General features: G+C 37.6%; 1 protein-coding gene across 1 annotated transcript in view; it reads left to right on the forward strand.

The window, feature by feature from the left end:
- COL6A6 (collagen type VI alpha 6 chain) overlaps window positions 1-10,894 on the forward strand; it is a 45,542-nt gene extending 34,648 nt beyond the window's left edge. The window contains exons 26-33 of the mRNA XM_041407717.1: window positions 897-933; window positions 1,497-1,508; window positions 1,620-2,107; window positions 4,004-4,094; window positions 6,984-7,655; window positions 8,479-8,572; window positions 8,783-9,054; window positions 10,722-10,894. Of these exons, the coding sequence (XP_041263651.1) occupies window positions 897-933; window positions 1,497-1,508; window positions 1,620-2,107; window positions 4,004-4,094; window positions 6,984-7,655; window positions 8,479-8,572; window positions 8,783-9,054; window positions 10,722-10,894 (1,839 nt within the window). The remainder of the gene's footprint in view (window positions 1-896; window positions 934-1,496; window positions 1,509-1,619; window positions 2,108-4,003; window positions 4,095-6,983; window positions 7,656-8,478; window positions 8,573-8,782; window positions 9,055-10,721) is intronic.
- Window positions 10,895-11,518: the final 624 nt, after the last annotated feature.

Consider the following 11,518-nt stretch of genomic DNA (forward strand, 5'->3'; position numbering starts at 1 on the left):
TATCTGGTTTAATTTCCATTGGTAATCACTGACAGCAATGAGCACAGTTAGCTGTTATAAAATAGTATCTTTTCCATGTGCTTGTCAGAGTGAGCAGTGGGTTCTTCCATTCTGCAAGCAACCAAAGAATGAGAAACATTTATGCATGTGGATTAACACCATGTCCAAATTTTTACAAACTGTTGTACAATTAATATTCATTTATCTGTTTCTTCACTCATATCAGTTTACACAATAGCTCATGTTAGTATTACTGTTTCCCCTGTTGTAAAGGAAGGCATTTCTTCAGTAACAGTTATTCTCACTAGGAATAGAAGTGCAGGATTTCTTCGGAGTCCTAATCCCATGTAAAATGAACACTTCTGAGTAAAGGCTTCATTAATCCTTGCATGGATGACTACCTGTAGGCAGTACTATTACAGGTGTGTTCTATGTCCAGAGGACATCTCTCCTCCTTCATGGACTTTTCACTTCCTATGTGAGTCACTATTGGAATGCCCATTGTTTATGGAAGTGCCGTTGACTGATGATCTTAGATCAGTTTATTACACAAAATAATGAATGGCTGGCACTCATTCTTAAAGAATGGAATGATTGTTTTAATGCTTCAGAACATCATTAAATATCAACAGAGCATGTCTAAAAAAAAATGTGCCTAATTTCTGCAGCAAGGGGAGAGAGTCCCTGTACTATCTGTTATAAAAAGAGACTGGACTCTGTGATTCTGAATTTATTGTAATGAAAGTTATTTTAGTTATTTTATTGTAATAAAAGTTATTTAGGAAAGTTATTTAGGCTGGGATACAGCCTTCAGCTCAAACCAACTGTAAGATTCCCAGTCTGGGGTGGTCTGGGATTTGCCATTGATTCCTGCTTTTTTTATTTTGAACCTGCAGCCTTGTGAACTTGTGAATTTTACCCGAAAAAACTGCCGTAAGTGGAGAGCATCTTCTTTTACCTCTGATTTCACCTAGTCACTCTTTCTAAATGGAATAGCCTTCATTGGAAACCCTATAAACTGGTAGTTTGTATCGGGGTTCAGTTTCACTGGTGTTTGTTAATTGTGAGGGAGTTTCAGCAGGTGTTTGAAGCAGACTTATGCTTTTTCCTCATTTTTCCTCTTTATTACAAGAATTATAACAAATATTTCTTCCTCATTAATGATTAAACAAATCTTTGGCATTATGCCAAAACTCTTTGGGGAGTTCTCTGAGGAAAAGACAGTATTTGTGTATCAGCTGTCCCCCAGATTAGGTATGTTCGTTCTCAGATATGTGTGCTGAGCAGAATCCAGGACAATTTTTTAAATTCTTATCCAGTAAAATTGCACTATTTTGACTATTTGATTGTAAAAGAGGAATGTGGTCTGGCACTGGCAGACCCTGTCAGTTTTCTGAACTTTGGCCAGGCTCTTCATTGAAAGCTAGTGAATATGTCACTATTTTAATGTATATTAGTCCAAAATAATTTAATTGCTCTCCCTCTCTTCCTTCCAGCATGCTCATCAGGTAAGCCCATCTGGTCTCTGAATAGCAATTCTTTTATCAATTTGGAGAAGAAACTAACAATGTTTGAATTGTGGAAAGGTTCTCACGTAACTTTTCTGCTTCGATATACAGACACATGCCCAGCTTATCCAACTGAAGTGGTTTTTGCCTTGGATATGTCTGATGATGTTACACCAGCTGCATTTGAAAGAATGAGGAACATTGTTATTTTATTGCTGAAGACCATTAAGATCAGTGAAAGCAATTGCCCAACAGGCGCTCGTGTTTCTGTTGTTTCTTTCAATACCAACATGCACTACCTCATCCGATTCTCTGAATTCCAAAAAAACAACTTGCTGCTACAAGCAGTCCAGAGAATCCCACTAGAGAGATCCAGTGGAAAACGAAATATTGGAGCAGCCATGAGATTTGTTGCAAGAAACGTCTTCAAACGTGTTCGTCAGGGCATCCTCACAAGAAAAGTTGCCCTGTTTTTTGCCAATGGTCCATCGCAGGATGATGTTACCATCAGCACAGCTGTGCTTGAGTTGAGTGCCCTGGATATCACTCCAGTGGTTATTGCCTTCAGTGAGGTGCCAAATGTCAGACGTGCCTTCTCTGTAAGTAGAGCCTATTGAAAACTGAGTTGGTCACCCAGTTGCAGAGTATCTGCTAGGATTTGAGTGAATCCTTTTCTAAGCCTAAGTTTTACTGGAACTGTCCAATCCCTTATTAGAAAGGGGTACATTAAAGGTTGCTATTTTAACAAAGAAACAGTGATTCACTTGACCATAGTGATCACCATCTGACCTTTTTCTGAACATGAATTATTAATATCTTGTACTTTTAGGGAAAATCAGAGAATTTCCATAATGTTCTGTGAATTTCACTTATTTTCCTATGCCATTATACTACTGAAGTTGTGACAAGTAATAAAAATTTAACTAACAAACTCTGATCCTAGTTTCTAGAAAAATTAGTAGAAGGCTTCAAGCATGCTAATTTTTTCAAAAGAAAATTAAATTAGCAAAGCCCCTTTTGATATCTTTGTTGCCGTTTTTACAGGAGAAAATGATGAAATTTAGTTTTAAAATATGACTTATTCTAAAACATAGTAAACCAAAATAAACTGTCCATTTTACAAGGTAGATTTGGAAAGCAATTCTATATTTATTTAAGGTTTCATAATATAGATTGCATGTTCTCTGTCTTTTTAATTTGTTTTAATATCATCTGTGCTCAGTTTTAACTTTTTCATTCCAGCTGCTGTTTCCTCAAAATTGTCCTTCTAAAAGGAAATATGTTCACTTGTACATGATAAAAAGTGCAAAACTTGGAGTCTGAGTTCTGATCTAGTGACATCTAAGTCAGTCCTTTATTATTTAATCTATATTTATTGTCATGCATCCTCATATTTATTAGTTGATTCGTGTATTTTTCTGGCTAAATGATAATTTAGCAGAATAAAAAATTTCTGCTGACATATGAGAAGGAAACTTATGGTTTATTGCCTGGGTTGTTCCACAGGATAAGCAGGAGCAAGAATAAGTATTTTCTTTGCTTAGTATAAGCAGATTACAACTCTGAACGCATATGATGACATCTGGTGACTTTACATAAATCAGTCTTCAGAGTAGAAGAGTTTAAAAGAGCTGCTTAGCAGAGGGAAAGGCAAAAAAATTCACTGCCCAGGACTCCTTTAAGTTTCCAATGATGGCAAGGTAATCAACCTCACCACCACCCCCAAGTAAATAGAACTTCCCTTTTCCTTTCAGAAGGACTTCTGTCCTTGCAGTTGAGAGATGGTGTAAATCTTTATGATCCTACAAGTCTGTAGCCACAGATACTTACTGGCTTTACTTTGCTCTAGGAGCTTCTGTTTAGAGACAACATACAGTCATTGCCAATTCTAATTCCTTTGAAGAGTTCTATCTGTAACATTCTTTACCAATGTTAACCAGAAATTAATTGTGTGGTGTATAACACACAAAGCCAAAGTTTAATGCAAAGAAGTAATTATTTCTTTACTTACTGTTGTAGCTTATTAATATATGTTAATTTCCTGTAATACTGTGATATTTTAGAGCCATTTTTATCTTAGTCCACAGGGAAATGCTTTTCCATTGGATCACATCTGGATGGGGTTGGGTGGTGGTCAGTGAAATTGTAGAATGTTGGAGCATCTTCAGAGTTCCTCAAGCATTTCTGTGGTCAAATCTTCCACTGTGAAAGATTGTCTTTTTTCACATAATCTCAGAAAACACGTAGGTCACTCTCATGCTAGAATTTTCTGATGCTAGAATTTTCCCTCCTAGAAATCATCTTCACTCTTTGTCCCAGAAAAAGCTGGGATACCTGCCCTTTTCTCTGTAGAAAAATAGCACCCTATTAAGAAAAGGAAAAAAGTGATAATCCTTCCTTGGCACAAAATTTAAAAAAAAAAAGAAAAAAGAGAGAGTCTTCCTACATTTTGCCTGTCTTCTTAATGTTGCTTTTTTTTCTGCTTTAAAACACAGATTGATGACACAAGAAAATTTCAATTATTTGTTTGGGAAAGACAACAAGATGAAAATTTGGAGGGCATCACATATTGTACATTGTGCTTTGGTAAGACATTTTACAAATTTCATCTGTTGTATTGGTCTATTTACCATTCAAATAACAAATTCTATAGCTTTTTTTTTTTATTGTGGTGAAGGGGAATTTTTATGGTACACCTTAAACACATCTGTGCTTAAATATAAAGGAAAAATATTAAGGAAAAATGCACTGGTCAGAATTCTAATGCCATAAATGGTTCTACAAGGAGTTTGCAGAGATGTTTCAAGAACTGTGTAGTTGGTTGCATGGAGCAACTCAGCCCAGCTCTGCAGCCAGTAGGGATGTCTGAGGGTTCCCATTCCAGGTTGGCTACAAGACAGTGCTGTGGCTGTTTCTTATAATTTCCAAGAGAAACTTCACTCCTTTACAGAGGAAACTTTACTCCTTTTTCTGTCTCTGACATTCCAGCCAGTTGCACCCTTCTGCACTTGGGCTTTCCTGCCCTCTGTGACAGATAATTTTGTGGTTAGAGAATACCACGGCTCAGAAGTTACAATTTTAACTTCCTCTTCAGTGGATGGTAAGAAATAGAATCTCAAAATCACAAAAGCTGTTTAATTAATTTCTGTCTCAGCCATGTGAAATCAATTATTGTGTTTAGCATTTCCTTTTTAACAGAAATGCACTTAAAATTGTAGTAAGATTTTGGGAAGGCAGGCTTATTTGCTGTAAATTCTATGCTGTGAGTGGGGGAGAAGCTACTAAATGATAATACGTCAAAATGTTGAACAGTGATCTGAGATGAAAAAATAGAGTTTGATTCTGTGTCCTTTAGATTCTATGTTCAGATTTCAACAGATGAAAATTTCTCCAGGGAACTGTATCTATGAAATTTTACCCTATGAATGTTTTTCTGCTCTCATGCATGAATAATTTCCCATGGTATCTCCAAACCTTCTTCATCAAGACTCCTCTGTTGTTCCTTACCAGAACAAAAATATTTCAGGCTCCTGTTACAAATGGAAATAGGGGTTTAGAAAAGTCCTTGTCTTTTGTCCAGGCCTCTGGCAGGAGGCAATAGCTTCATTGAGGTGGCCAGCCCCCCAAAACCCACTCTCATTCACAACTTCTTTAATAATGGCTGATTCAGTCTATTATAGAATGAATTATTTATTTAATAGACAGGAAACTAACAGATATAAGACTTAAACTAATACTATACAGGAATAAGGACAAAAAGAGAAACTACTAATAGATATATACAGCATGAGGTTAAATGTATCTATTACTGTTACAGCTAATGAAGAAATAATATAACTTAGGGTTCAATGTGTCTTACTATCCAGTTGTTGGTGGGACACACACACACTGAGATCTTTTCCCTCAATCCCCAAGGAAGTAACCACAGAATCTGTGTCCAGGCTCTGGGGAGTCTCCCACCATTTCAGGGTGTGTGTAGATTTCTGCCTCTGTGATAACTCTGTGTCTTTTACAGTTTGTAAAACAGTGCCTTTCAGTCAAGAATATTTCTTTTATCTCTTCTGACATCTGCTCTCCAGACTAAGATGTTGATTCTTAGCTGGGGTCTGAGCCCTTTTGGAACCAGGGATAAGCCCTTGCGGGGCCTTTCAGCGTCCAGGTTATCCCTTTATGGATCAACTCTCTGTGGTAGAGAGGAGGTGGGGTGGAAGTCCTGCCACAGCTCCGAAATTGATTAGAGGTTTTTTTTGTTTGTTTTGTTTGTTTGTTTTTTGGTTGGGTTGGGGTTTTTTTATTTGTTTTGATTTTTTTAGATCAAAGTTTAGGAAAAAGAAGAAAGCTTTTTGTAGTGGGTTGACTCTGTCTGGATGCCAGACACTCCCTCAACAGCTGGGCAGGGGATAGAAAATACAATGAAGGGTTGATGAGTTAAGGACAGAGAGAGATCACTCATCAAATACTTTCATGGGCAGAACAAACTCGAATTAGAAGTATTAATTGAATTTATTACTAACAAAATCAGAGCAGGCTAACAAAAAGTAAAACTCCTTCTCAGCTCTACCGTCTCCCTACCAGCAGCACACAGAGATGGGGAATGGAGGTTATGGTCAGTTCATCACACATTGTTCCTGCCACTGCTCAGGGAGAGCACGAGGCTCCTCCTGTGGGAGATAGTTCTTCATGAACTTCTCCAACAAGAGTCCATCCCGGGAGTAACAGTTCTCTGCAAACTGGTGCAATGTGAGTTCATCCCACAGGCAACAGTGCTCTCCAAACTGCTGCAGCATGGGTCAGTCTTCCATGGGGTGCAGTCCTTCAGGCTCAAGGTCACAAATCTTGCCAGAATATCTGCTGCAGCCTGGGCTCCTTTCTCCATGGGTCTGCAGGTCCCTACTCCAGCATGGGCCTCCCACAGATTCACAGCCTCCTCTCAGGTGTCCACCTACTCTAGCGTGGGGTTCATCCACAAGCTGCAATTGGATCTCTGCATCCCCGTGGATCTCCATGGGCTGCAGGGGCACAGCTGCCTCACCATGATCTTCACCAGGGGCTGCAAGGGAATCTCTGCTCCACTACTTGGAGCACCTCCTCCCCTCCTTCTCCACTAACCCTAGTGTCTGCACAGCTGTTTCTCTCACATATTTTCACTCTGCTTTTCTATGGCCAGAATTAAATGGGCACAATAATATTTTTTGTCTTCTTCTTCTTAAATATGTTATCACAGAGGCATTCCCACCGTTTCTAATTGGTTTCACCAGTAGCATGTCTTTCTTGGAGTTAGCTGGCATTGGCTCTGCTGGACATGGAGAAAGTTTCCATCAGCTTTTTACAGAAGCCACCCCTGTAGTGCCCCCACCACCAAAACCTGGCCATACAAACCTAATACAGACCTACAGGACTGTGTGAAAGTTTTGTAAATCACTGTTTTTGTTGTATTGTTAAATAGTTCATTGCCTCTTGGCTCTTCCTGTCTAGATAAATGCAATCCAAGAACCAACTGTGAGGTGCCTTTTTCTCCCCTGGTTCAGATGGATATGGATATAACTTACATCATGGACAGCTCTCACAGCGTTAGCAGTGAAGAGTTTCAGAGAGCCAAAGACTTTGTGAGCAACATGGTGGATCAGTTTGTCGTTTCCTCACAGCCAAACGAATCATATGGAGGCATCAGAGTGGCACTGGTGCAGCAGGCTCCCAGGGGCTTCCTGCCTGACAGAAACCAGACACCTGTGGCCTTGGAGTTTGACCTAGTCACATACAGCAATAAAGATTTGATGAAGAAACATATCCAAGAGTCTGTTCACCAGCTGGAAGGGCCATCAGCCATTGCTTCTGCTCTACAGTGGACAGTTGAAAACGTATTCTTTAAAGCCCCCAGACAAAGAAAACACAGGGTCATATTTACAATAGTTGGAAGCAAAACAAGCACGTGGGACAGAGAAAGGCTGAGAGAGATTTCCCTCGGAGCCAAGTGCCAAGGATTCACCTTATTCACTCTTGCACTTGGCAGTGATGTGAGTGACAATCAGCTGATGGAGCTGTCAAGCTCCCCCCCAGATCAGCACTCACTGACACTGGGCAGGTTTTCCACACCGGAGATGGAGTATGCTCAGAGGTTTAGCCGGGCATTCCTAAATCTTCTACAACGTAAGTATCACACAGCAGCATTTCCTTCACTTATGGGAAGAAAATGTTGTGTAGAAAAAGGTAGTTAGTGTATATGTTCTACCATTCAGTTCCTGGTCATAACTTCACTGCTAATCTTTCATTATTAGTTTACCTCAGATGCTGGACATTAATAAAAGTGCCAGTAATGACAGAACAGCATTCTATTCTAAAGTAGTCTTTTTTCCTTAAGTTTTTATTTAATATGTGGCTTTGTGTACTCCACTTTCACTAAAGACAGACCATGTTCAGCTAAAGAACACTGTCATATTCCTGATTTAGGCCCATATTTCTCCTCAGACCATTGGCAAGTCCAGATCTACCAAGCTTTTTATGCCTATTTAGGCTTTGGGACAGGTACAAGATAAATATTTTGCACATTTGACCTTAACCTCTCTCAACAGAGCAGAGACAGGACTTACTTTTCAAGATGCATTCATGAAGATTAGCAGGTCTTAGATTCTTTGACACGGAAACAAGATAATAGCTAAAAGGAAATTGCTACTTATTTAAAATCCTCATCAGAAGCATATGCTTGGAGATGTCAAAGTTTCTATAGAAAGATAAATACTGTATTAAAGAGCAAGACAAAAATATAAAAGATTGGTTCAGGAGTAATTTTCATCTATCTGATCTCTATAATAATTTTCATTTTTCTGGGCATAGTGTCAATCACTCTGGATATAGTGTGTTACTTCTTGAAAGATGCAAACTCCAGTTCACAAAAACAGCCGTGTGGTGGTTTTTATTAACCCTACTTTCAAGGGCTTTGAAACTCACCCCTGCCACCTGTGCTTTCTCACAGAAGAAATGAACAATTATCCTTCACCTGAACTTCAAGAAGAGTGTGAAAACTTAGATCGGGGTGACATACAACAGGAAGCATCCATGACTGAAAGGTTGGAAATTGCCTATTTAACTTCTTGAGTGCATACCTCTGAATGCAAGATTGATCCCTTTGGGTTAGTCATTACATTGAAAGTAGTTATAACAGAAATGGGATTTGGGTCAAAAGTTTTTTTCATGTTTTTCAGAAGGAATGAACCAGATGCATTTTCTAAGGTCATATTGGTGGTTAATTTTTTTTTTCTCCCCCCTCTCCTTGGAAGGATACCTTTTCCTGGAATGGCTGAAAGTGGTTCCAGTCAAGTTTTAGAAGACATGGAAAAAAATGAAAGTAGAGTCATGAAGAGTGTGAAAGAGAATGCCAAAGAACCTGTACACACAGTGCCAGAAATGAGAGATGATTATGAGGAGAATGAGTATTTCACAGAGGAAAATGCTAAAAGGGAAAAGCCTCAAGAGTGTGGAAAAGCACAGGAGAAGAACAAGAAAAACTTAGAGACAACAGCAGAAACTAGAGGTGGCTGTAATGATTATGGTATGATTCTAGAATATGAAAATCTTTTTTAATTCAGTAAAAAGACTAAACTGTGAAGCACTCAATTGAATATTTTTACAAGATGAAGAATTTCCAACTGCGTTTTTCCAAAAGTTTTAGTCGCCATCTGGTAGTATTTAGTCCAAACCGATATAGTAGTTAAAGACTGAACTACAGGTGTCGTTATAACTTCAGTTTTGACTTATAACTTTTTTGTAATAATATAATATAAAGTTCTAATCCCCTTTACTAAAATAGTTGATAATTTTAAAATCCCCAAGTTGCTCAGTAATTAGTGAGTTACTCCTGCTGCTAATTTAGCTCAATAATTACATTCCTGCTACAGTCTGTTCCTGTAGGAAGAACAGGATCCATCAGCAGAAGTATCAAAATATATATTTTTCATGTTTTTAACTGTGCTTCCTGATGATATATTTGTCATTGCAGATTTGCTATTAGGCATAGGTATGGGAAGCTGATTGTGAGATTATTTGGCACCAATGTTCTTATAACACTATTGAGTGAATTTATTGTTTAAACTACAATTAGAGAGAATTTATGTCAAAATAAATGAAAAGGTGTCTGCATAGATTTGAGTGTCATAGTTCATTTCTACAGATGTTATCCCTTTGTTTTTCATCCCTCTCCACTCAAGAATTGCTCTGGAATTATAGGCTCATTCAGGATGAGAGAGGAGCAGTAACAGGAAGAGATGCTACTGTTTATACTTTACTAATAAAATATTTCCTTTGAGGAAGTAGTCTTGGTCACTGCACTTAAGTAAGAAACTACCTAAGCCACTTATGAGAGCTGTATGAACTGCCTTCCCCATTCCTGTATCGTAATTAGTGACCCAACAGTTTACTTCTAAAAACATGTAGAGCAGTTCCAGAACTTGCCTTTTGAGAGATGTACTTTGTGCTCATCTCTTGCTTGAGATTTTTGCTTTTCAGTTGATTAGGAGGTTATGTAATTTTAAATCTTAAAGTTGTATCATTATATTTCTTTATTTCTCAGTTCTTCCTCTTTAATATTGTATTGACACCAAAGTCTAGAGCTGCCTTTCTGTCTTCTTTTGAGTAACTCTGAATTTATATTGGTGAAAGATGATTAGATATGTTCTTACTGAATACCAGATCGCTACTAAGTATGCTTCTCTCACCTACTCTGCTAATTTATGCAATTTAAATCTGTAATACTCTTGGATTTAGCTAAGGGATTACCATGGATAGTTTAACAATCTATGTATACTAATTTATGAAATTTTATTGATGGATACCTGTATAAGAAGTTGGAATAAAGAAGAGGGGAATTATTAAAAAACTTTATTCTCCTAGTTTCTATGGACCAGGTATAGTTATTTTACAATCATTAATTTTTTTTTTGTTAGAAAACAAAACACCTTTTAGCAGTCCTTCTGTTTATGACAATGAAAAATCTAGTTTCAGACATTCTTTCTGGGCAAAGCAATCATAGAAAGAGGGTTTTCACACTGGCACTGTGGAGTTATAGATGAATACTTAGTGAATCTGTATAAGACTTGAACACTGGCTACTCCTTTTGTCTGACTGAATGCTTGCAGTGAATGTTATTTTTCCCTGAAATTATGATCTGAGGAGAGTGGATTTTTCTTTCATTCAAATGTGTCTCTTATTTCCCTTTTCCAGATGCATGTGACCTTGTTCAAGATAGTGGAAAATGTCAGAATTACATTTTGAAGTGGTACTACGACAAAGAGCAGAAAATGTGTGGTCAGTTCTGGTATGGGGGCTGTGGAGGCAACAAAAATAGATTTGAAACACAAGAAGAATGTGGATTCTTGTGTATAGAATCCTCCTAGTGCAGAGACACTTAACTCTTCAGTTAAACACTATCAGGTTGATGTGGAACAGGCATTCACAGGAAGCTTTACATACCCACTCGGCTCCTATGTTTCAGTTGAAAGAAATACTCGACTATAAAATTTTCTGCTGACATAATTGTGAGAATAAAATTTAGGCTATTTCTCCATTGATCTAACATATTGAATACTGAGAAACTCTTGTTAGCCAACAGTGCACTGTTTTAAAGGCATAGAAGTATTGAAACCTGACTTTCTTCTATGAATACCAAAATGTGTACTTTTTGAATGTACTGCATAAAACAAAGCAGTGCCTCAGAGATTTACACAAAATAATATCAGATGAAAGACACTGTCATCAAAATGTTTTGATGTGTTTTCTTACATTTACCCTGCTTATAGAAAATACCAGTAAGCATTTAGATCTCAAATGACAGAATTCGTAGAACTTAATTAACTTAAAAGATTTAAAACATTTATTACCATCGCATCATTCTTGGCTTCTTTTTTTTTTCTTTCTTTTTTTTTTTTAAATGAATAATCCAACCTGTGAGTAAAATAAATCATTCTCAAATTATTTACTTCTGCTGTTAGTTCTTGAAACAGGTGTCATGGTGTGGCTTC

Source organism: Onychostruthus taczanowskii, unplaced genomic scaffold (assembly GCF_017590055.1).
Source record: "Onychostruthus taczanowskii isolate IOZ18803 unplaced genomic scaffold, ASM1759005v1 scaffold28, whole genome shotgun sequence".
Lineage (NCBI taxonomy): Eukaryota > Metazoa > Chordata > Aves > Passeriformes > Passeridae > Onychostruthus > Onychostruthus taczanowskii.